General features: G+C 39.6%; 1 protein-coding gene across 1 annotated transcript in view; it reads left to right on the forward strand.

The window, feature by feature from the left end:
- Positions 1-14,426, forward strand: part of LanB2 (laminin subunit gamma-1) — a 66,374-nt gene extending 51,948 nt beyond the window's left edge. Inside the window, exons 7-13 of the mRNA XM_073985938.1 lie at positions 1,185-1,596; positions 1,665-4,253; positions 4,319-4,452; positions 4,517-4,719; positions 13,079-13,249; positions 13,323-13,452; positions 13,527-14,426. Of these exons, the coding sequence (XP_073842039.1) occupies positions 1,185-1,596; positions 1,665-4,253; positions 4,319-4,452; positions 4,517-4,719; positions 13,079-13,249; positions 13,323-13,452; positions 13,527-13,738 (3,851 nt within the window). The 3' untranslated portion in view covers positions 13,739-14,426. The remainder of the gene's footprint in view (positions 1-1,184; positions 1,597-1,664; positions 4,254-4,318; positions 4,453-4,516; positions 4,720-13,078; positions 13,250-13,322; positions 13,453-13,526) is intronic.
- Positions 14,427-27,569: the final 13,143 nt, after the last annotated feature.

Raw genomic sequence — 27,569 nt, forward strand, 5'->3', positions numbered from 1 at the left:
TTCCTGAACAACGAAAAACCTTATTGGCAAAGGTTCAGAGAATTTACAAATCACGGCTTCGGAGAGCTGCCCATGCCTCAGATCCTTGGATAGCTGAAATAAAATTTCGACCCCATTACTGCTGCAGCCGCTCGCTACATACTTGCTATTCGAATAACCAAAATCTGACAAAATATCGTAGCAGGGGAGACGGGACTAGCAAATAAGCATGATGAACTTTGTGGTACAAACCCTAAAGTCCCAAGAATTAGGGAACTTATTCTTTAAGTCAACAGGCTAGACTACCTGAAGCAATGTATAATTGTTACAGGATTGAATAAATTGTGGGCAACGGCTAAATCACTTGTAAATACGGGTTTATAGAATGGCTGTTACTTTCCATGGCGTGACAGTGACAGAACCGAAGAGGTGCGCGTGTTATTATAATCGGCAATGTATAGAGCACCCCGAAAGTGATAGGACGAATTGTGTTCAATCGAATAATAGCCCTCTGGCAAGTGTCCTCACTTTAACCTTGGCCCCCCATATCGTACCAGCAGCTGGAAAATAGGCAGTACTGAAGCCCTACAAGAATGCCAGCAGATGCACCCCATTCACGCAATACCCCTCCCTATGAGTTGTTGTCCAAAATCAGCATGGATTCCGGAAAATGTCCACATATCAATCGGGGACTGAACCAGAACAGGTCGTGAGCCGAAGAACTTTAGTGGCTCTTGACGTATCGAAGACCATCGATACCGTCAACCATGCCAAGCTGTTCGAGGATATAGAGAAGACTTTCTTCCAGCAGCGATTGCAACGTTGGATAGTGAACTATATGTGTGGACGTCAGAGAGTAGCATAAGAAGCTAAGAAGAAAAAATATGCGGATGTTTGTACGATATTAGTGTCGGGTTCTACCGTCGATGGCCAATATGACAAGTAAAAAAGTATCACGAACAAAGGATCTTCGAACAGATCCTGAACTGCAGTTAAATAAAAATGTTGAACTTTTGTGAGGGAGGTACCCTAAGGACCATGGACCATTTTTGAAGTTAAACTACAATTGGACAAATATTACGAAGCTCAAATTTTGGAGCGAATCGTCTGATCCGTTCGAGAGTTACGTGCGATCTAGCCTCTGCACACTTGCTTTAAAATACAAATACTTATTTCTTTGTACATCTCTCTCTCTCTTTCCACAGCTTGCAACTGTAACGGCTTTGCTGACAAATGCTTTTTCGATGCCCACCTATTCAATTTGACTGGTCATGGTGGTCACTGTTTGGATTGTCGTGAAAATCGTGATGGTGCCAATTGCGAACGCTGTAAGGAAAACTTCTATATGCGTCAGGATAACTATTGTGTACACTGTGGTTGCGATCCGGTCGGTTCACGTTCTCTCCAGTGTAATAGCCAAGGCAAGTGCCAGTGTAAACCCGGTGTTACTGGAGATAAATGTGATCGTTGCGATGACAACTATTATCAATTCAGTGCTCATGGCTGCCAGCCATGTGGTTGTGATCCTCGTGGCTCTGCTGATAATAAACCATCTTGTGATCCGGAAACAGGTGTTTGCAGATGCAAAGATAATGTGGAGGGAAAACGTTGTAATGAGTAAGTTAAACGGGGAATAATTTTCTTTTCGAAAGTCTGCAACAATGAGAATTTGTTTTTCATTTTAGATGTAAACCCGGCTTCTTTAATTTGGATTTGAATAATCGCTTCGGTTGTACACCCTGTTTCTGTTATGGCCACACTTCTGAGTGTCAAACGGCTCCCGGCTATTCCGTTGTTTCGACCACCTCCAATTTCAACAAACACAAGGAACGTTGGGGTGCTACCGATTTGTACAACCGTGAAGTGGACATTAAGTACAATCAGTATAGCCATAGTATTGGTACCACCGCCCATGGCAATGACTATGTTTACTTCTTGGCGCCCGATCGTTTCTTGGGTGATCAGAGAGCTTCGTATAATCGCGATTTGAAATTTAAACTTCAGTTAGTGGCCCAAATTGCTCCCGATGCCAGTGCCAGTGACGTCATCCTAGAAGGTGCTGGTACAAAGATTTCATTGCCCATTTTTGCCCAAAATAACGGTATGCCAGATCAAACCAGCAAGGAATTTGTTTTCCGTTTAAACGAACATCGTGATTATCAGTGGCAGCCTAGCCAATCGGCTCGTGGATTCCTTTCGATTCTATCGAACTTGACTGCCATTAAAATTCGTGCCACATATTCAAAACAAGGTGAAGCCATTCTTGATGATGTTGAATTGCAAACGGCTCACAGAGGTGCAGCTGGTCAACCCGCAACTTGGATTGAACAGTGTACTTGCCCAGAGGGTTATTTAGGTCAATTCTGTGAATCTTGTGCCCCAGGTTACCGTCACAGTCCAGCCAGAGGTGGCCCCTTCATGCCGTGTATTCCTTGTGATTGTAATGGCCATGCTGATATTTGTGATTCGGAAACTGGACGTTGTATTTGTCAACATAATACAACCGGTGATAACTGTGACCAGTGTGCCAAAGGTTATTATGGCAATGCTCTTGGAGGCACCAAATACGACTGTAAACGTTGCCCATGTCCAAATGATGGAGCCTGTATGCAGATAAGCGGTGATACTGTTATTTGTACCGAATGTCCTGTGGGCTACTTTGGTGCCCGATGTGAACAATGTTCAGATGGTTTCTATGGTGATCCAACCGGCTTGAGCGGTGTCGTCCAAACCTGTAAGTCTTGTGACTGTAACGGTAATGTAGATCCCAACGCCGTGGGTAATTGTAATCGTACTACTGGTGAATGTCTGAAGTGTATCCACAACACAGCCGGCAAATACTGTGATAAATGTTTGCCCGGTCATTTCGGTGATCCCTTAGCCCTGCCTCATGGTAAATGTGATCGTTGTAGTTGTTATCTTCCAGGCACTGAACAGAATCAAGATGGTATATCCCAATGTGACCAGGTCACCGGTCAATGTCAGTGTAAACCCAATGTAATTGGTCGTGATTGTGGTGAATGTCAACCTGGCTTCTTTAACATAAAGTCCGGCAATGGTTGTGAAAATTGTATGTGTGATCCAGTGGGTAGCTACAATTCTACTTGTGATCGTGTTACGGGTCAATGTTTCTGCAAACCCGGTGTTGTGGGTCTACACTGTGACCAGTGTGCCGTTTATCACTACGGATTCTCCTCGGAAGGTTGTAAGCCGTGTGAGTGTGACGAAAGTGGTTCAAAGGGATTCCAATGTGACCAGAATGGTCAGTGTCCCTGTAACGACAATGTGGAAGGCCGACGTTGCGATCGTTGCAAGGAAAATAAATACAATCGCCACTTGGGTTGTATAGATTGTCCAGACTGTTATAACCTTGTGCAGGATGCTGCCAATGAACACCGAGCCAAATTGGCCAATCTCAGTTCGACTTTGGATGAAATTGCCCGCACACCAGTGACCAATGACGGAGAGTTCGAAGCCAAATTAAAGGCTGTACAAGAGAAGGTGGATATTCTTTTGATGGATGCCAAATATGGTGTGGGTGAAGGTGGCCGTACTTATGTTGAGGTTTTGGACGATTTGCGTAGTCGTCTGGAAAGTGTGAACACTCATTTGGATAATGCCGACACCCTGCAAGATGCTGCCAATATTGAAATTGACAAGGCCAAACAAAATTACACTACTGTTCAGGATATTATTGAGGCTGCAAAGAGTGATTTGAAGAATGCCTTGAATCTACTCAATGACGAAGGAGCCCAGGCCTTAGCTAAAGCCCAAAACAAATCGGTTGAGTTTGGTGTACAATCTAATCAAATTTCGGAAATTTCACGTGAGGCTCGTGCTTTGGCAGATCGTTTGGAATCCGAGGCACAATATGATTTGCAAAATGCCAAGGATGCTAATGATGCTGTTGAAAAGGCCTACCTCCTGGCGAAGAATGCTATCGATTTGCAACAAAAGGTCAACGAAGAATTGAGAACCGATGTACGTTTGGAATTGAATACCGTCAAACAGACTCTGGCCAATGTTGCCCAGATTACGAAAGAAGCTTTGCGCAAGGCTAATGAAGTATATGATGCCGCCCTGACATTGTTGACCGATGTCAATGGTTTAGTTGCACCCAATATTGATATTAAGAAACTCAAAGAGGAGGCATTACAGGCCAACAATTTGGCCGATGAGCTATTGCGTCAAGTCACTGATGTTTCTAACAGCAATGGTGAATTGTTTGCCAATTTGGAAGATGAACTTGTACTCTCAGAGATAATGTTGGAAAGGTAAGTGATTTTGGTTTTTAAGGAGAAATTGTTACCAAAGAATGAATTCTTATTTCCCATTACAGAGCTAATCAACAAAAGAAGGATGACATTGAGTTGCTAAAGAGAGCCCAAGATGCCTTTGAGAAGGCCACCAAAGCCGTTGAACAGGGTGACAATACCTTAAAGGAGGCCAACAATACATATCATACCTTGGCTGGTAAGTTTTAACTATTTGTGTATGCGTTAAAATATAAATAATTTACATATATTTTTTGCCATAGGTTTCCAAGCTGATGTTGAAAAGTCTGCAGCAAATGCTCAAATGGCACTGAAGACGGTCGGTAGTATTGAACAAGAAATTCAAAAGGCAGATGAATTGATTCGTCAAGCAGAAACAGCCCTGGAGGGTGCCAATAAAAATGCCAACGAAGCTAAAATGAATGCCCAGGAAGCTCAGCAGAAGTTTGCCGAACAAGCTTCAAAGGTGAGTACATTAAAATTTTGGACGATTTGAAGTTATTTCATAGAAGAAGTATTTATCTTACAACAATCAGTGACACATACGCCGAATTGAAAAAAATATATGTCGGGTTTCAGGATATTTTAGTACTGTTCAAATAGCGCTGAGAAATATCGACATTCAAAACCGACAATGTGTACTGCTCTTTAGTAAGTAGTTTTGCCTTGTTACATTAATTTGTAACGGGTTAAACAAGGACTAACAGATCCGATTTTTGTTGGGAAATAAAGCTTTGGCTTGTTCGATTGCTCTTCACTCTACGCCGCTGGGTCCAAATTCAATTTTTAATTATTTGGTTCAAATTCATCCTCAGATTCAGAAATTCTGCAACCTGGCCTGACTGCGTCCATAAAGAATCAGGAGACAGGTGAATAGGTTTAACTGGGCTATTAAACAGATGCAGCGTATCGTGTAGTCCCAATCCACATTCAGGAGATATGTTGGGTATAGTGCCACCAATTCGGGACCAACTCGAATGGTGGCGGCTGCATCGTCGGGATCTTAACTGGGCTAACACCACTTGTGTTTGCCTTGGCAAATCTTATTGTGCTGATGTTTTCGTCACATCATGAAGATGGTCCAATGGTGTCGTGAGGAGGCACCCTGTTACAGTTCTCAGGACGGCATTCTGGTATGTTTGAAAATTCTTCCACTGTGTAGTGCTAACATTAGCATAATAAACCGGGACCGTATAGCTTAGCATAGATTGGCCTATTGCTGTATTAGGGGTCAACGTGATTTGTTTGTCAGCACTCAAAGTGGGGTAGTTAGTGATCGGAAACGGGACACCATCGACCAAAATGTTCAGGGGGAGCCTCATTTCAGCCGTTCAGGGGTTGAACAGTGTGGCAGTGTATTTTGCGGCGGATATTTTCACATTCTTCAGATGCCAGAACTGCACTAAGTCAAATATTTAACTTTTCGTCGCCTCTAAGATAGTTCAATCATCCGCAGGCGATACAATATATATGCCATCTGGATGTTAGAGAATTTCAGAACAGGTTCGGCAGCACGGCCTGTTCTGGTTCAGTCCTCGACTGATATATGTGGATATAACGTGTAATGTTGGGCAAAATTAGAACAGCTTCTCATCAGGAGGAGGGAAATCGCCCAGTACGATTTGCATCTGCTGGCTTCAGTAGCGGGATCACCCTTGCACCTTACAATATCGATGGCTAACGATAAATTTAGGACACTTGCTAAATACTCAACTCCGGGTTCATCCACTTACTTAAGCTTTACTATAGAGATTTTGATGGCAACATCGCTGATCGTAAATTGTACTTCCTCAGCTGAGGGGACTCTTATATCGCGCTTTCACTCTCCGACTTCTCTACAAATTGTCGACGAAAATAACACTCACACCTCTTCGGATCTGTCACGTAACAACCGTTCTATCATCCTTCTTTCCCGGATTCGAGAATAATTTAACGGTTGCCGACAATTTACTGTACCAATGTTGCATTGCATCATGTGGTCTAGCCTCTTTTTTCGCTTATGCTCGCCTACTAGCCTGTTGACTTCAAGAGCAAGTTCTCTAATATTTGGGTCAGCAGGATTCGTACGACGAAGCTCATCACGCTTATGTGATAGTCCAGTTGTTTCTGCTGAAAATTTTGGTCTAATTTCGGGTATTCGAACAGCAGATATGTAGCGAGCGGTTGCAACTGTGATGATGTCCGGAAAATTCACTCCGCTACCCGAGGATTTGAGAGAATGGTCAGCTTACAGAAGCGATGATTGGTTATTTTTTTCCATGGTTCAGAAAAGTACGGCGGTCAAAACTTATGAAGACGGGTGGTTTGATATGATGCGTTGCCAGGAAAAGTCAATTCTCAGACCAGTTACCACAATGTTGATGTCAGGCGAACTATGGCAATCTTATCCTCGTAAGAGCGTCTTCATTCACCGCTCAAAATATGAAGCTATCACATTGCCCTTCTGGTCATTGCCCGGAGTTGAATTGCAAAGTCTTGACGAGCATTGAAGCGTCATTGCAACTCAAAAAGTGAACAAATTTCAGGCATATACGCAGGGCGCAATTATTAATTGGCGGTATGTACACATAAAGAAACTCTAACTCGACAGTTCCAAGCTTTACTGCTACCCCCATACTTTCCATCCATGGGTCAAGCTCAAGCGAAATAGGTCTGTACAATGTGGTGTATAAGGAAGTCTTGCCTTCATTGTCTTCCACCTCCTGCGCTTAGTGTACTATCCTTTCGCTAAAAATTGTAACCATAGCAACGCACATAGGTTTCAATCAGGAAATTTTTGGCCAAAACCCTATTTTTGAAGTTTCAAAATTTTAATTGGTTTTTGCGCAGAATAATAAAAAACACATCAAGTCAACCGAAAATAATCAGTTTTTGTAAATACCGTTAGTTTCCGTTGATTGGCGCAGTACCAAAGTTGACACTTTTTTATGTAAAAATAAAACAGACTTTGTGCTGTAAAATATACAATTTTTGTTGTATTGCGTCGCTGCATAAATATATAGAAGTGAGACCAAAGTTATTATGGATCGGGAAGCTATTAATGAGTACTTTCATAATATTTACAAAAAGAACGATGAAATTTATAAAATTAGCGTAATAAAATCAATGTTTTTATATATATTGAAAATTATTTTTTACAAATATTTTTTAAATATATTTAAACTTTTAAAAAAATGTCCAAATTTGTCCACCTCCAAATCGAATTTGGAAGATAGCAGGGGGTCTGTACTAATAAATTCAGAAGTCAAATCGTGCTCAAATTTGCCACAGTTAAAATAAATTGAATTTTTCTATTTTAAGATGGGTGAATTTTTTGTAAATACCTGTTGTGACTGTACGTAGTATCCAATTGAAATAGAACGGTAATACACACATCTATCAACCGATTTCCCTTAAAATTCATATTTAAGGGTTTCAGAGTGTAGAAAACAAGTATATATAATTTTTTTGAAAATAGGTCAATTTTTTGTCATAGCCCCCACATAAAAGCACTGTCCGATTTAAGATATTTTGTGGATTTTAGCGACACTTTATGACCGATTCGGCTGAAATTTGGTATTTTGACCTCTTGGAAGATATGAATCCTACGTACCAAAAATTATTAACATAGGTCAATGTTTTGGTTTAGACCCCACACAACGGGACCACCCTGTTCAACAAATTTTGGCAGTTTTTGATCATTTTGGTCGACTAAACGTAAGAATTGCTGTTTGTGCACATTTATTATAAATAATAATTAATTTCAATACAAAATGGACGTTGAAATAGTTTTGGCCAGAAAATTTGGATTTGGGACCATTGTGCAACGTTGTAACCTTTGCATAACCTGCAGGTAACGGTGATCTTTGTTTGACTACGATTTCGCTTTGTGGCTAATGCCGTTGCAATTAAATTGCAGGAATGATGCATTTTCAGGGAGCCGAACAGCAAACAACATGTGGCGTTAGATGCTGCGTTTGTTGTTATTGGAGAGACTGCGGAAGTTTGTCGTAAGCCGACGACAACGAAGTTGGAAACATGCTGGGAAATTATTTGGCGCAGCAAGCTGCAATATAACTCCTACCACAGTAGTCCTGGAGGCGGCTAAGGCCAGAGAAGCCCAGAAGTACGCCCATTCCTTACATCTCAGCGATGTTGACATGTGGTGGATGCGAATCTGCAAACGGAACAGAGCTATGGCCCGGGTCTATCCAGGCATATATTGCCGCTCCTATGGCGAAAAAATATACAAAAATGATGGCCCACAGAATCGACCGCCGTGAGATTGAGGGCATGTGTTGGGTCAATACTGTCAAGTTGGACCCCATATGGATCGAGGAGATGCATTATCCGTACCTTGTTGCTGATAGCATGATCTCTATCAAAGAGAAAAATCAATTTGTCCACACTTTGCATATCGTAATATTTCCTCCAATGGACTCACAGTGGTGCGGTCCTCCAACCAGAACATCAAATATCATAAATAATTCTGAATCGATCTACGCGTGTCCGTCTGTTGTAATCTCTTTAGTATCCACAAAAATGGAAATTTTGGGGAGATGCATATTTTATTTGCAGGCAGGTCAAGTTCGATGAAAGGCTATATCGACCAGCGTTTTGGTGTATTCCACCATATAACGGTACCGTCCGATTTCAGGTATTTTGACGTTTTTGGACACATTTTCAGAACGATAATTTTTTCCAAGTGACCAAAAAACTTATATTTCAAAAATTATGGACAAAATTCTCCACCAAATGTCAATGTTTTGGTATAGTCCCCATATAACGGTACTTCCCGATTTTCGGTATTTTAAGGATTTTAGCTAAAATTGTTAACCGAACTAACTGTTATTTGGCAGTTGAGGTTCTCAGTGGTCACATAAATTCTTCACTAACAATCGTCAGCATAGATCCATGTTTTGGTAGAACCCCCATATCGACACCTCCAAATAATAGTATGCTAAGTCTAACAAGTAAAAAAGCATTAAGTTCGGCCGGGCCGAACTTTTCATACCCTCCACCATAAAATATTCATTCCTGTCCCCAACTTTAAGTGAGTACGTTAAAATGTCAGATAATGTACATAAAATGCTTTATTCGGGAGGCCCTTTTTTATGGTGCCTATATCTAACTGTTGACAATTTTTGGTGGGCTAGAAATTGGGAGGTACTGTTATATAGGGGTTATAATAAAACATGGGTCTATGTTAAGAGTTTTTGATGGGAGCCTTTAATGTCAAATAACTCCTAATTCGGTTAAAAAATTTAGCTAGAATCCTCAAAATATCGAAAATCGGTACATAACGTGGGAACTTCAACATTCATTAACAGCTAGTTCGGAGGTATCTGGGCTATGCGAAAATATGAACTTAAATGAACAATTTTTGTTGCAGAATTTTTGTTGACTTTTAAATTTAAATTACAGAAAGTTCGTCCAAAACTAAAGCTAAGGTACGGAAAATCGGGAGGTTTGTTTTGGGGCTATACAAAAACATGGACCTACGTTCGGTTAAACATTTTAAGTAAAATCCTCAAAGTACCGAAAATCGGGAAGTATCGTTATATTGGGGCTATGTTGAAAATTGTTGATGCAGATGCGTTGTGGTCACAACCTTCAAATGTCAAATAACAGTTAGTTCTGTTAAAAATTGTAGCTAAAATGGCCAAATTACTGAAAATTGGGAGGTAACGTTACATGGGAGCTATATCCGAACATGAACCTATGTTGACATTTTTTGATGGAGAGGTGTTGTGACCACTAAGAACTTCAAATGTCAAATTACTGCTAGTTCGGTTTAATATTGTAGCTAAAATCATCAAATTACTGAAAATCGGGAGGTACCGTTATATGGGGGCTTTCTTGACAATTTTTGGTGGAGAGGTGTGGTGACCACTAAGAATTTCAAATGTCAAATGTTCAAATTACAGATAATTCGGTTAAAACTTGTTGGTAAAATTCTCAAAATACCTGAAATCGGGCGGTAACGTTATATGGGGGCTATTCCAAAACATGGACCTATGTCCACTAGTTATATAAGTTTATTGACATTTAAGAACCCTAAATGTCAATTGATAGCTAAATCGGTCTGAAAATGTAGATAAAAACGTCAAAATGTCGTAAATCGGGGGTACCGTTATATGGGGGCTATACCAACACGTGGACCTAGGTCCACAACTTTTGTTATATAAATTTAGTTACACTTAAGAACCCTAAATGTCAAATTATAGCTATATCGGTCTGAAAATGTAGCTAAAAACGTCAAAATACCGTAAATCGGGGGGTACCGTTATATGGGGGCTATACCAAAACGTGGACCTATGTCCACAAGTTTTGTCACATAAGTTTATTGACACTTAAGAACAATAAATGTCAAATTATAGCTAAATCGGTCTGAAAATGTAGCTACAAACGTCAAAATACCGCAAATCGGAGGGTACCGTTATATGGGGGCTATACCAAAACTTGGACCTATGTCCACAACTTTTGTTATATAAGTTTATTGACATTTAGGAATCCTAAATGTCAAATTATAGCTACATCGGTCTGAAAATGTAGCTAAAAACGTCAAAATACCGCAAATCGGGGGTACCGTTATATGGGGGCTATACCAAAACGTGGACCTATGTCCACAACTTTTATAATATAAGTTTATTAACACTTAAGAACCCTAAATGCCAAATTATAGCTACATCGGTCTGATAATGTAGCTAAGAACGTCAAAATACCGTATATCGGGGGGTACCGTTATATGGGGGCTATACCAAACCGTGAACTTATGTCCACAACTTTTGTCATATATGTTTATTGATACTTAAGAACCCTAAATGTCAAATTATAGCTAAATCGGTCTAAAAATGTTGCTAAAAACGTCAAAATACCGCAAATCGGGGGGTACCGTTATATGGGGTTATACCAAAACGTGGACCTATGTCCACAACTTTTGTTATATAAGTTTATTGACACTTAAGAACCCTAAATGTCAAATTATAGCTACATCGGTCTGAAAATGTAGCTAAAAACGTCAAAATACCGCAAATCGGGGGGTACCGTTATATGGGGGCTATACCAAAACGTGGACCTATGTCCACAACTTCTAATATATAAGTTTATTGATACTTAAGAACCCTAAATGTCAAATTATAGCTAAATCGGTCTAAAAATGTAGCTAAAAACGTCAAAATACCGCAAATCGGGGGGTACCGTTATATGGGGGCTATACCAAAACGTGGACCTATGTCCACAAGTTTTGTTATATATGTTTATTGATACTTAAGAACCCTAAATGTCAAATTATAGCCAAATCGGTCTGAAAATGTAGCTAAAAACGTCAAAATACCGTAAATCGGGGGGTACCGTTATATGGGGGCTATACCAAAACGTGGACCGCTATAGCCCATCATCGAACTTGACCTGCCTGCAAACAAAAGACGCTCTTTCCCAAAATTTCAGCGTCCTATCTCCATTTTTGTGGATGCTAGAGTGATTACCACAGACGGACGGACGGACGGACGTGCTCAGATCGACTTAGAATTTTACCCTGATCAAGAATATATATACTTTATAGGGTCGCAAATGAGTATTTCGATGCGTTACAAACAAACTTAATATACCCTCCATACTATGGTGGAGGGTATAAAAAGTGAGTTTTGCAGGAGCAGCTCTCAAAGTTTGGATTTTTTTTTAACTTCAGTACTATGCTAAGTCAATATTTGTTTATAACTTCTGTTCGGATTGACCGATCATTACCAAAATTAGACAGAATTTAAGTTAAAAGACGTTCGACACCTCCAAATAATAGTTTGCTAATTCTGAAAAGCGAGTTTTGCAGAACAAGCTCTAAAAGTTTGGAAATTTCTTTGACCTTCAGTACTATGCTAAGTAAATATTTGTTTATAACTTCTGTTCGGATTATCCGATCATTACCAAAATTTGACAGAATTTAAGTTAAATGACGTTAACTATAAAAATGTAAAGAACTTGAAAACATGCTAAGTCGACTTAGCATACTATTGTTTGGAGGCGTCGATATGTAGATCCATGCTTTGGCATAGCACCCATATAATGGTATCTCCCGATTTTCGGTGTTTTGAGGAATTTGGCTAAAGTTTTTAACCGAACTACCTGTTATTTGGCATTTGAGGTTCTCAGTGGTCACACAATTTTTTCACTAAAAATCGTCAATATAGATCCATGCTTTAGTATAGCTCCCATTTAATGGTACGTCCTGATTTTCGATATTTTGAAGGTTTTAGCTACAATTTTTAACTGAGGGGGTTCTCAATGTTCACAAAACTACTCCACCAAAAATCATCAACGTAGATTCGTGTTTTTTGCATAGCCCCATATAATGATACCTCCCGATTTTCGGTATTTTGAGGGGTTTAGCTATATTGTTTGACGCAACTTCCAGTAATTGGCATTTGAGTTTGCCTGCAGTTAAAAAACTTTTTCACCAAAAATTTTCAAGAAGGTTGAACACATTTTTTAGATAAGATTATATAATTATTTGGGTTATCTGTGGTCGAAAAATTGTTGCACCTAAAATTGTGGACAGGAAAGGAATCTAGTTATTACATTTTAATTAAGAATATTTTATGGTGGAGAGGATAATAAGTTCGGTCCGGCCAAACTTAACGAATTTTTATTATTTTAATGCAAAGGATATCCTCAGATAATTTTAGTAATTTATCCATTTATCTGAAAGTAGATTTCTTGAAATTGCTTACAAATTCAAATTAAGCAAATTTGAAAATTAGAATTTTATTCCCCTAGCCGGAGTTCGATATGTGTTCTTCTAATGTCTCTCCCAAGGTTTTGAATGACATCGCATTTTTCTCTCTTTTTAGGATGCCGAATTTATACGCCGACGTGCCAACGAAACTAAAGTTAATGCCCGCAAGCTGAGAGATGAAGCCGATCAATTAAATCATCGTGTTAAAATCACAGAAACCGATATTGCACGATTGGAGGAGTCATCCAGTAAAGATGATAATTTGGTAGATGATGCTAAACGAAAAGTAAGTTAAATTAAATTGAATGAAAATCTTTAGAGTTAAACTAATCACCATATATCTCCCAATCCCAATCCAGGTTGGTCAAGCCAAGGCTGATACCGAAGAAGCCAAGAAACAAATTAATAAAGCTGTCAAAGAATTAGATGACATCAAGGATGAGTTAATCAATTTGAAGGATATTAACACAGCTGATTTGGATCAATTAGGTACGTTCGAAATAACAACAAAGTTATTGAGTGAGTGGTTTATGTTTTTAACAAAATTTTTTTTTTAATTTTAGAAAAACGTTTGGATGCCGTTGAAGCTGAAGTTGCCAGGGCCAATTTAACTGAACGCATTGAGAAATTCCGTGAAATGCGTAACATTCAAAAGAAAACCATTGATAAATACGAAAAAGAAATGCAAGAATTGGTCGCCGAAGTAACAAATGTCCGTCTAATATCGGAGGCATTGCCAGCCGAGTGTTTCTCAAGAAGTCGATTGGAACCATAAAACAAAACATACACCACCAGTTCAGATAACCTAAATAGCATTTTTGCCAGCCACATCTTAACAAAATAAAAGAAGAGAACAAACCATATTTTTTAATATACATAATTATCATAGTTTATAAAATAATTTAGTTAAACAAATCATAATTAAGCTTTATTAAGAAATAGTAAAGATTATTGCAATTTGTCTTTATCAATTCGAATATCCTTTAATTTCTAACATTTTGGCCAGTTGCAGGGATATTGACTATATTTTTTCTTAGCAATAGAACTTTTAAAAAAGTGCCTTAAACAGACAACTAAACTGCCTTCTTAACTTGAGAATTGACAAAGCTTTCAACAAGTCTACTTATTGTAATTTTCTTAAATGTATTAAATGTCGAAAAGATACTTGCATATTATTCGAATATTTTTATCTCTATTTTGTAATAAATGTCCTTTCTTTTAATATAGTCTGACAATTTCTTTATGGTGTACAATTATATCAATGTATGCATTTCCGAACATACTAATACATTTTCCCTCATGTCAAGTATCATTTCACATTATTTTGTACAAGGATGTGCCAATATTATGCGTATAAATTTCCAAAGCTGAAACAAATTATGCATTGACAATTTGTTTCAGCGGAAATATTTAGTTTAAGATCACAATTTTTTTAAATAAAATTGATATATTTTATAAAAAAAGTCGAAAGATTCATTTATGTCTTAAAACAAATTAATTTAAGAGGTCATGGCCACTTATTAAGCTCAAAAAAACATTTATCATGCATTTCTGAAATCTACCAAACTTTACAAATGGCCGCATACGAAACACTGTTTATACCCTACACCACTATGTGGGGAGGGTATTATAAGTTGGTTTTGGCCAAAAAGTTTGTAACGCATCGAAATAATGGTCGTAGACCCATACTTATATATACCAAAATTAATGTCTCGACGAGCTGAGTCGATCTGGCTATGTGTGTCCGTCTGTGCATCTAAACCTTGTAATCACGCTGCAGGTCGCAGTTTTGATCGGATCGTCACGAAATTTTGGATGTTGATGGGGGTCCCGGAGGGGAAGAAACCTATTTGGTGATGGTCGGATAATATTTAGGGGTCGGAATGGGCAAAAAACTTATGTGGATAAAAAGACAACGTTTTTTCCAAAGCGAATATCTTAGCTTCTATATGGGGTATACCAAAAGCACAACCAATGAAACCCGTGGCAATGAAAGTAGAAAATATCACCTTTCTAATGATGTAAAGTAGGTTCTCGTAGGTGATCAAACAACGAAGATATCACAATAGTAGCAAATAAAACCCAAATTTTAATTTTTGCTATTTTAAATATAATGACGAATATCACAGCTTTGGTTGGAAACTTTCCAAAAGCAAAGCCTGACTGTGAAAGTAGAAGATCCCATCTATACAATGATGCAAACTAGGTCGGCGTAGGTAACCAAATAACGGATAATCGCAATAGTCGTTAATACATCCCATTTTTCTATTTTTTAGGAAATCACGCTACAGGTGGCAATTTTGATCGGATCGTCACAAAAATTTGAGGGTTAATGGGGATCTCACAGATGAAGAAGCCTATTGATTTTGGTGATGGTCGGATAATATTTAGGGGTCGTAATGGGCAAAAAACTTATTTGCATAAAAAACAACGTTTTTTCCAAAGCGAATGTCTCAGCTTCTATATGGGGTACACCAAAAGCAAATCCTGACAATGAAAGTAGAAAAAATCACCTTTCTAATGATAGGTTCTCGTAGGTGATCAAACAACGAAGATATCACAATATGTAGTAGCAAATAAAACCCAAATTTTCAATTTTTGTGATTTTAATTATAATGACGAATATCACAGCTTTGGTTGGGGTCTTTCCAATGAAAGTAGAAGATCCCATCTTTACAATGATGCAAAGTAGGTTGGCGTAGGTGGTCAAATAACGGAGATATCGCAATAGTAGGGATTACATCCCATTTTTCCATTTTCTAATCACGCTACAGGTAGCAATTTCGATCGGAGGTTGTTGTTGTTGTTGTAACAATGTTTATTATTTTGTTTGTATGTTCGTTCTTCTGTTCAATCTGGCTCTGGGTCTATCTCCAGTTCCAGGAAAGTGGCTGCTACGATGGGATGTAACCACAGATCCACTGGAGTTAGATGAGTAGGTTTGGCGGGTCAGTTGAAAAGGTGTTTTGTGTCGCGCGGGCCCATGTCGCTTACTGAGAAGATGTCTTGCACGGCGTGGTCAGTTTCCGCCCAATAAGAATATAGACGACTGCAATATCCCGAGCGTAACTGAGCCAAAACTATTTAGTTTGTCGTGGCAGCTTTCGCTCCACAGCTGCGATAGATGGGGAATGTACTCCGAGGACATTATTCATACTATATTTGCTTATGACCTTAGCAACTGCATCCGTGCGATTGATATTTAAACCTGCTTGATATGCCTGTTGATCTAGGGGTTCTCTCCTATATTGTTGGACTTCCCTCTCTAGAGCATAAATATCCTTCCTGATATGCCTGAATGTGTCGGGCCTAGCCAGCAGATGGTTATTGTGATGGCTCTCACGGTAACACCCAAGCAAGTACTGCAACGAAAGCATCTCATTGCGTTGCTTTACTGGAAGAATATTTGCCTCCTCATGTAGATGGTCTACTGAAGACTTGAGGAGGCACCCTGTTGCTGTTCTCATGGCGGCATTCTGACAGGTTTGAATCTTTTTTCCAATTCGTATCACATAATCTCGGGGACAATACTAGCTTACCACAGACCGACCTATCGCGTTATATGTGGTCAACAAGGTTTCTTTATCTGCACCCCAAATAGTGCCGGCTAGGGACCTGAGGACCTTGCTCCTACTTTTCAGTCGACCACGACATTCAATTCTCTTCCAAACTGCGCTGTCCATGTGGTGAACAGAGTGGCTGTTCTGCGTATTCCTCGCGTGGAAAAATGTGGTAAGATCGATTAAATAGGACTTCAGTCTCTCACAGATGTCATCAGGGAAGGTACCTGACGACAGGATCGTGCAATCATCCGTATACGTTACGATCTCGATGCCGTCTGTAGGGGGCGGAATACAGGAATGGTAGAGGTTAAACAGTTCCGGAGATATCACCCCACCTTGGGAAACTCCCTGTTTCACTCTACGGGGTTCGGACTTCTTCTTCCTGAATTCCACGTACGACTGGCGTCCACACATATAGTTGACTATCCAACGTTTCAAGCTTGGCCGGAGGATTGTCTGCTCAATGTCCTCAAACAGCGTGGAGTGCCTGACGGTATAAGTCAAGCGCCACCATCACTGTTTTATCACACGGCTGTCTCTGGTTGAGTCCTTGACAAATATATGTGGAGATGGCGTTCACTTTTGCTGACATCCTTGCCTGGCTTCCGTAGCTGGACCACCCTGCCCATTTTCCAGATTTCGGGAACAATGAGGGGGGCTAGCGACAAGTTGAGATACTCCACTCCCGGCTTCAGCATTACAATGGAGATTCCATCAGGGTCCAACGCTTTGGATGATTTAGCGTTCCTGATGGCATTCGCAACATCATCCATTGTAAACTGTGGTGGTTCATCCTCGGCAGGAAGAGATCTAATACGACGTAATACTATCCTCTTCGCCCTATCACTCTCGGGGTGCTCGACAAACTGTCGATTGAAATAACTTGCGCACCTCTTCGGGTCAGTCAACGTAACGTCGCCAAACATGACAGAGGTCCCATCCTTCCAGGGTTCGAGCGTGACTTAACTGTTGCCCACAATTCACTTATATCGGTCCCAATGTTGCAACTCTACAGATGATTTAACCGCTTGTTCCGCTTATGTTCGCCAACCAGAGTGTTAACTTCCAGTGTCAGCTCCCTGACTCTAGGGTCATTGGGGCTCGACGAAGCTAATCACGCTCATTTGCTAATCCGTCGCCTCTGCTGGGAAGTTTGGTCTTACTTCGGGTATTCGACCAGCAGGGATATGGTGAGCGTCTGCAGCAGTGATGATGTCTCGGAACGTCCTTTCCGCTATTCGAACATCAGAAGGATTGGGCAGTTCTCTTTAACGGTGATTGGTGAACTTTCTAAAACTCGGCCAATCAGCTTTCCTATGATTGACGAACGTGCGGCGTTCAGAGGTGATGAAATCTGCTAATGGAGACAATTATGGGGAGATGGTCTGGTGCAAAGGAAAGGACGGGTTGCCAGGTGACGTCATTTGTCAGACCAGGTGACACGATGGTTATGTCTGGCGAACTGTGACACTCTCCTCTAATTCTGGTAGTGGCGTCCTCATTGACCGTGCAAAACGTAGCTGCTCAGCCAGCGCTGTACCTCTCTGGTCGTTTCTGAGGGCTGAATGCCACATCTCATGATGCGCGTTAAAGTCCCCCAGGAACAGACGATTATAACCTTCCAAAAGCGGGCTAATGTCAGGCTCGTAATCTGAGATACAGCTATTTCTCGGCGGCATGTATACGTTCAGCAACTCTATGTCGGCAGTTCCACACCTGACTACATTCCATGTAAGGGTCATTAGAGACAGGCTCAAGCGATATAGGTCTGTATTGGACAGACTGGTGCAATATGAAAGCTAATCCCCACCTCCACTTCTGGTGCGATCCTTCCTTAACACGTTTTAACCATCGCACACTGGTCCCAACCAGCGACAAAAATCGAAAAATCGATATCAGCAAATCTCTGCGATAATTCAGCAAGTTGTCTCTAAACATATCATATTTTAATATTCCAGCACTGTTTTTGTAATTTATAACGGTATTTAACAAAATAGAAGAGAAGGCAAGTAACTCAAAATTGAAAGTATAAAATTATTTTTTTCGAAATGGAAGTTTTAGTACAAGATTTCCTGATTACTTTTACATACAAATTTTTACACATTATTCGCATAAAATGTGCTGGAAATCACATTTTTTATAATACTTTTTTTGTAGATTTTTTTCCAAGTCCTAAAAATTTAATTTGAGTTGTACTAACTTCGCCACTCTCCAAATTCTTTGAAAAAAGTTCGAAATAGTGTCAATTTTACAAAAAAAAAAATGGTTCCAGCTGCATATATTTGCATTTCCGTGTGTGGCATTAAAAATACTGACGATGCCTCTGGTCGTTTCAGTGAATTCTCAGTTTCTTCTTTGTTTTATGTTGTTTGTTTTGTTTTGTTTTTTTTTTTTTAAAGATTTAGACATTTTTTTTTTGGAATCTACTTATGAGTGTATTTTTACATTTGTATATTTTTGATATATGTATGATGCTACATATAATATGAAAAACAAGTAAAAATGTAAAATTCGGTCGCACCGAACTTTATTATATCCTCAACCATGAAATATTCTGACCTCAAATGGAATAATTTGTTTCCTTTCCTGTCCACGATACCAGTCGGAGACGTTTTTTTACCTCTATAAACTCCAAATAGTAAATTACAACCAATTCGAACCAAAAATGTAGATAAAAACCTCAAAATAACTGAAATAGGGAGGTACCGTAATATGAGGACTATACCGAAACCTGGACCTAAGACCACAATATTTGGCGCAGAAGGTGATCACTGATAACTCCACATGGCAAATTACAACCAATTCGTGCCGAAAATTTTGATAAAATCTTCAAAATACCTGCAATCGGGAGGTATCGTAATATGAGAGCTATACCGAAACCTGGACCTAAGATCACAATTTTTGGCGCAGAAGGTTTTTGACCATTGGGAACCCCACATACCCAAGTACAGCCACTTAGGGCCAAAAAGGTAGATAAAAGCTTCAAAATACCTGATATCGGGTGGTACCGCTACATGGCGGCTATAGGAAAAACTGGACACATATTGATGATTTTTTGGCTAAAGTATTTTTTACTTATTTTTAGCATATACTGAAAAATCAGATTGATCCGACGATTATAAATATTTTTGTCGCACCTTCCAATAGAGGTGGGACCACTGTGCATCGTAACGTTGTAAGCTACAGTTGTTGGCATAGTCCCTCACGTGGACAAGTCCAGAGCAACCCCTTAGATGCACCCACTCCTGACATCTATTACATCTCATCGAATGGGTGAAGATGCGAATGTGACAAACTGAGCACAAATAAACTGGTTCTTCCTCCCTTCCCCCCTCCCCCCCCCCCCCGGGACTCCCATCAACAAATTTTGGTATGGGCAAAGTCATCTCTGGTGAACTTTTGTACGGGCAAAGTCATCTCCGGTGAAGTTTTGTATGGGCAAAGTCATTTCTGGTGAACTTTTGTATAGGAAAAGTCATCTCCGGTGAACTTTTGTATGGGAAAAGTCATCTCCGGTGAAATTTTGTATGGGCAAAGTCATCTCCGGTGAACTTTTGTATAGGAAAAGTCATTTCCGGTGAACTTTTGTATGGGAAAAGTCATCTCCGGTGAACTTTTGTATGGGCAAAGTCATCTCCGGTGAACTTTTGTATGGGCAAAGTCATCTCCGGTGAACTTTTGTATAGGCAAAGTCATCTCCGGTGAACTTTTGTATTGGAAAAGTCATCTCCGGTGAACTTTTGTATGAGCAAAGTCATCTCCGGTGAACTTTTGAATTGGAATAGTCATCTCCGGTGAACTTTTGTATTGGAAAAGTCATCTCCGGCGAACTTTTGTATGGGCTAAGTCATCTCCGGTGAACTTTTGTATTGGAAAAGTCATCTCCGGTGAACTTTTGTATGAGCAAAGTCATCTCCGGTGAACTTTTGAATTGGAATAGTCATCTCCGGTGAACTTTTGTATGAGCAAAGTCATCTCCGGTGAACTTTTGAATTGGAATAGTCATCTCCGGTGAACTTTTGTATTGGAAAAGTCATCTCCGGCGAACTTTTGTATGGGCTAAGTCATCTCCGGTGAACTTTTGTATGGGAAAAGTCATCTCCGGTGAACTTTTGTATGGGAACAGTCATCTCCGGTGAACTTTTGAATTGGAAAAGTCATCTCCGGTGAACTTTTATATTGGAAAAATAATCTCCGGTGAACTTTTGTATTGGAAAAGTCATCTCCGCTGAACTTTTATATTGGAAAAGTCATCTCCGGTGAACTTTTGAATTGGAAATGTCATCTCCGGTGAACTTTTGTATGGGCAAATTCATCTCCGGTGAACTTTTGAATTGAAAAAGTCATCTCCGGTGAACTTTTGTATGGGAAAAGTCATCTCCGGGGAACTTTTGAATTGGAAAAGTCATCTCCGGTGAACTTTTGTATTGGAAAGGTCATCTCCGGTGAAAAGTCATCTCCGGTGAACTTTTGAATTGGAAAAGTCATCTCCGGCGAACTTTTGTATGGGCAAAGTCATCTCCGGTGAACTTTTGTATGGGCAAAGTCATCACCGGTGAACTTTTGTATTGGAAAAGTCATCTCCGGTCAAAATTGCGACCTGTAGCGTGATTACAAGGTTTAGATGCACAGACGGACGGACGGACACACATACCCAGATCGACTCAGCTCGTCGAGACAATCATTTTGTTATATATAAGTATAGGTGATCGACCATTACTTTTTCGCCAAAACCAACTTATAATACCCTCCCCACATAGTGGTGTAGGGTATAAAAATACGGTTGTCAAAGTCAACATTTCGATTTTATCTAAAAAATGTATAGATTTTTCTTCATAAATGGTTCAAAGAAAATTCCACAAAAACATTCAATACCGGATCATCCACTTTCGAGCTACAGTAGGCACCACTTTCAAAAATGCCATTTCGAGTAAAGCGCGTTTAAAACTTCCATGTTACATACAAATCACAATAAATTTGTCCTTTCTACGGCTACTATCTTAACCAATTTTTGTCCGATCGACTCGAAATATTTTGCAACATTTTAAATTCGACCTGTACTTTAAAATGAGCTAATAAAGTAAGCAAAGCCTCAAAAGAACAAAGCAAACCCTCAGCCTGTGACAGAAAGAAAAGAACGAATTGCAATATATTATTCCCAACAGAAATCGGTCACATATGACGTCTAGACACCGTTATATGGGCTAATACCAAAATATTTGTCTTTGCCAACAATTTTTAGAAGCAGTCTTCTGGTTTGAAATGTCAAATTACAGCTGATTCGGACAGGGAAGCCACTCCACAGCCGATATGTCTGAAGAGCTGCCTAAACCAACAACGAAACCAGGTCACATGATTTGGTGGTTGTGTGGGTTCGAACATTCGGCATTCCTTTTTCACTTGCAAAAATCTTCGATCATAAATCTCAACTCTAACGAAAAATAAGTTTAAAATTAATATTAAAATCATCTTCGCCTTTTTTTCGTTCGGTCCCACGCCACTCATACCCGCCCCATCCGACCGAAGGGGCCACCTCCCTATATCGTAGGGAACGCGTACGGCCCATAGACCGGACTATGGAGGGTTAGTAGAATGATGGGATGACCGGCTACATATTAAATCAGCCGGCAGACAGTAATAGTAAACAAGTATATATACACTAAAACTAATTATAATAAGGTTAGATGAAGAACTACTAAATCACAAATCATGCATACGTGTCTGGCACTCACTACATACGCATAATAGCATTTTTTATCATGTTTAAAGGGTCAGTAAACGATATACTATTATATATATTATTAAAGGATTCACATAAAGCTCTCATGGGATTATTAGCTTCATAGCTTGGTTCTAACGAGTGGCAAATTTATTGGAATAAAATTACGAGTTAAACGAGACGGGAAATTAAAATTTATTTCGCCTAATAAAAAAGGAGAATCAATTAATCCACGAGTCAGTTTTATAATAAACATTGATTTCAACATGAAACGTCTTCTCTCGAGTGTGGGCAGGTCAATTAACATAAGACGACTTTCATAAGGGGGAGCGGTACAGATGTATTCCAATTTAAGCTGCGGAGAGAAAACAAAAGGAATTGACTTTGAACAGATTCAATTTTATCTGAATAACACTTATAAGAAGGACTCCATATAATACAGCCATATTCTAAGACCGGACGAACCAAGCTAACGAATAGACGTTTGGTCACGTAAGGATCCTGAAATTCTTTGGACCATCGCTTATTAAATCCCAATAATGACTTGGCTTTATTAACACAAAAAGAACTCAGCTTGAGCCAGGCGGGGGTTTGAACCCACGTCCTCAAAAACATATGAAAAATGTTATCATGACATGTTAGCTAGGGTTAAAAATTTTAGCTAAAATACTCAAAATACTGAACATCGAGAGGTACCGTTATATGGGAGCTATATCAAAACATGGATCTATGTTGACGAGTTTTAGTGGAGGACCACTGAGAACCTTAAATGTTAAATTACAGCTGGATCTGTTAAAAAATGTTGCTAAAATCCTCAAAATACTAAAAATCGGGAGGATCCGTTATGTGAGAGCTATTCAAAAACATGGGCCGAACTTGACCTGCCTGTGGAAAAAAAGTTACTCGGGTGCAAAAATTTAGTGCTCTAGCTTAATTTTTGCGGAAACTAGAGTGATTATAAAAGACAGAATTTTATCATGATCAGAATTTTATCCCGATCACGAATATACATATATTCTTTATAGGGACGCAAATGATTATTTCAATGCGTTACAAACGGGAAACCAAACTTAATATATGGTGGAGGTTACAATTAATATTAAAATGATCTTCGCTCTAACAGGCAAACATTTCCATTCCCAAACATGTTCCATCTTCATATTTTGGAAGAAATACTACGCTGTACAAAGTTAGTGGCTGGAGCACAGTGGTAAAAATACTGGTCTAGCGTGCAGAAACTCAAAAAATTATCAAACCATATGTTAGGGACTGTAGCAACAAATAATATGTTTGGATCCAAACATATTATTTGTTTGCACCCAAACATATTATTTGTTCGCTGCATTTTTTTCTCCGTGTAGGGAGACGGTGCGCTTTAACTAACTTTAAATGAAAGGTGCTTACACCTTGGAAGTTTTTGCGGATTCTGAAACTACAATGTTCATAGATGAGAAAAATCAAAAAACAAAAAATTCGCCGGAGGGATTTTCAAATAAATAGCGACCAAAGTTCAAATTTTTAGGGTTTTTTTGGCTTTCACGATTTTGCTTGAAAACGGTAATTCCTATTGAAATGGGACTAAATAAAATTGTAGAGAATTTTCACTGCTACAACATTTTCTTTAGTCCCATTTCAATAAGGCTTGCCGCTTCCAAGCGAAATCCTGAAACCTAAAAATGTGAACATTGACCGCGATTTTTTTAAAAATCTCTTAAGCAATTTTTTTGTTTTTGGATTTTTCTCATTTATGAACATTGCTGTTTCAGAATCCGCTGGGTGGATCGGTGCTCGTTAGTGGGGTGTTTCGTGACAAGTGGGCGTTGTTCTGACAATGATTGCCCTTACTAGGATGACTCGTCGGAATCGGTGGTGGTTGAAAGGTTTGTTGGGTATGGGAACCCGGTAGTTCGTGGATATTCAGGAAACTGATATATTGATGACGGGAGGTAGACAATCGACATAGCGGGTTATAGAAGATCGAGGACCTGCTACGATGTCGACGGTTCGCAGGTAATCGGGAAGACTGTCAAGGTTCGAGTACACGGTGGATTCAGCGCTCGGCTGATAGTGCTGGTGAGCCGATGGACTCAAAGTTCGGCTGTTGATGATCGGGAACTCGATGGATTCGGCGTCCGGCTGTTGATGTTCGGAAACTCGATGGATTCGTCCGGCTGTTGATGTTCGGGAACACGTTCGGGTGTTGACACGATGGATTCGTCGATTCGTTAATCTAGGACTACGGTCTAGTTTCTACAATGTACTACTACTACCCAAATAGAGGAACAGCTGATCCGAAGGCCCTGTAGAACTAAACGCGAAGGTCCAGTGTCGAATGGAACAGCTGACCCGGAGGCCCTGTAGAACTGAAAAACCCGAAGGTCTAGTGTCGAATGAAACAGATGACACGAAGGCCCTGAAGAACTGCAAACCCCAAAGGTCCAGTGCCGAAGGGAACAGATGACCCGAAGGCCCTGTAGATCTGAAAAATTTTTAACACATTAAGTTTTTAAAAAAAATTGGAATGGGGGAGGTTCCCGGCCCCCTCCGAAATTAACAGAATGTAATCAATTTTTACAATGGACCATACCTGTACAATCTCTGAAAATATTAGGAAAATCGATTATGCCGTTTTTATACCATACACCACTATGTGGAAAGGGTATTATAAGTATGTTTTGGTACAAATTCATGTAACACCGCAAAATATTCGTCGGAGACCCCCAGTGTGGTATACCAATCTTCATATCTCGACGAGATAAAGCGATTTTGAGATGTGTGTCCGTCCTGCTGTTCATTATAAATTTAAACACGCTCCAGGCAGCAATTATGGACCGATCGTCACGAAATTTTGTATTTAGGTCGGGTTCAGGCTAGAATAGATCCCTATTCTTATTGGTGATGATCGAGAAATATTTAGCGGGTGAAATGGAACAAAAACATAATATTTATTCAATTTTCTAGCGGCTCTGTAGGTTGCAATAATAGTCCGATCAACGCGAAATTTTATGTAAGGTAAGAGTATATGACAGAGAAGAAGCTTGCAATTTGAGATGGCGATCAGGTAGTATTTAGAGGGTTAAATGGACTACAACTTTTGTGTGAAAATTGTGAAAATGTTTAATATACCACTTATATCTTTAATCCTGGAAAATACACTCCTGGCAAGTAAGCTATATTTGGAAGACAAACGCTTGACCTTTCTATTGATGCCAATTTTGTTGGTGTAAATGAAAAGATAACAGAGTTACAGCCTTATATACCCAGTTATTTGTTTGAAGTGTTACCATATACACGCTAGAGGTCGCAATTATATCTCAATAATCACGAAATTTTGCACGAGATAAGAGTTTAGGTAGGAGAAGATGCATACACTTTTCCATGACGATCTGATATTATTATCGGGTGAAATGGACCATTACTTTTACCGGCAAAGTAGCCTACATATGGAAACAACCTTTCCCCCGATGCAAATTGCAACAACGTGTCTGCTAGATAACTGGCCTACTGCCTAATATATAATGGGTTTTGTGTACAGAACCACATTTGCCCATTCCAGTTTTTGCGTTATTGCAAATTACATGGTGCCCTAGCGTATTATTTGTTCAATTGAATTTTTATACACACATTGCTGCATGGATTGCATTGCCACTATTTTTCGAAACGATTCCCCAGCCAGGTAACATCAAATTTTCAACGGTGGCAAAATACACTTCAGTAATGTTGGCGACATTTCCTGAGCATTTCAGCCATGTAAAACTTCTCTACAAGTGGTATCTTAGAACACGCCGTTCTAACTCGGGGATAAGCTGTGGGTCCGATATCATTGAACGAATATGAATATGGGTACACTTACTCGTTGATATGAGAGAAGTCTCCCTTGTCCCTCTGGGATGTTTGTGAAACAATTATTATATTATTATTTAAGCTTGGTGTAATACGGTGCCAGAATCCACAACGTTATTTCTTACAATAAGTTTATTTGTTTCATAAAGAAATGTTGGCTTCCGGAAAGCTAATTCCCAGGGGTAGTGGTGTAGGGTATCACATGGTCGGACCCGTCCGACTATAGCCTGGGCTTACTTGTTGAGTCTATACGGAACATAACAACTGAGAACGGCGTTAAGTTCGGCCGGGCAGACCTTTTTATACCCTTCACCACGAACTGTGCTGAAGTGAATACGAACAATTTGTTTAATTTCGTTTATGAAAGTACAAAACTCTTCCTTTTATTGTCGGAGTAGTACATATATCCCATTTGATAATACTCCCATCAAAACAGTTCACATAGAGCGTCGTCATTGTTCTTTCCGAAGCATGGACCAATAATGACATTTTTACCAGTTGAGGGAAACACATAAAATTGGGCAATACCGGCTACACCTAAACCTGGATATTTTGGATTTGGATAGTTAACGAACATCGGGAACACCGTCCTATGGAGGCTGTATAAAATGTTGACCTGTATCGATAAACTGCTGGACGAAAGTTTTGTAACTCTAGCGAAGACTAAATACCAATCTTCAGTTATTCCAGTTGAATAATGTGGCTAAAACTTTCAAAATACCGAAAATTGGGAGGGAACGTTCTATAAGTAATATAAATACCGTTCTATAAATAATAAATTTCAGCCGTTTCGTTAGCATATTGATGGCACAACCTTCAAAATACCGAAAATAGGGATGTGCGCTTTTATGGGGCCATTTGCAGACATGGACTTTTACTGATAATTCTCTTCTGAAATATTTGGAAGTCTAAATACCAAATTTTAGTCATATCGGTACCTTATTGGGGTCACAACTTTCAAAATGCCGAAAAACGATAGGTACGCTTCTATTTGGGCTATCTGAGGACGTCGACTTATACCGAAAAATTTCTGGTGGAAAGCATTAATCTTCAACCAAATTTCAGCCATTTTGGTGGGATATATAGACTACAACCTTCAAAATACCGAAAATCGGAAGGTTCCGTTCATGGGGGCTATACCGAAAAATTTAAGGTGGAATGTTTTACACCACTAACGAAGACAAACTACCTAATTTCAGCCATTTCGGTGGGATATTGAGGCCATAACCATCACAATACCGAAAGTCGGGAGGTACCGTTCTCAGGGCGCTATATGAAAGCCTGGTCCGATACCGACAAATTTCAAGGGGAATGTTTCATTCCCCTATCAAAGACACCTTTAAAATACCGAAAATCGGGAGGTACTGTTCTATGGGGGCTAATTGAAGGCGTAGACATATACCGATAAATTTTAGGTGGATAGTTGTGTACCTCCAACCAGGGTTTCGAAGTCGGAGTCTACGAGGCGGAGTCGAGCAATT

Source organism: Musca autumnalis, unplaced genomic scaffold (assembly GCF_047663935.1).
Source record: "Musca autumnalis isolate F117 unplaced genomic scaffold, ASM4766393v1 scaffold_4, whole genome shotgun sequence".
NCBI lineage: Eukaryota > Metazoa > Arthropoda > Insecta > Diptera > Muscidae > Musca > Musca autumnalis.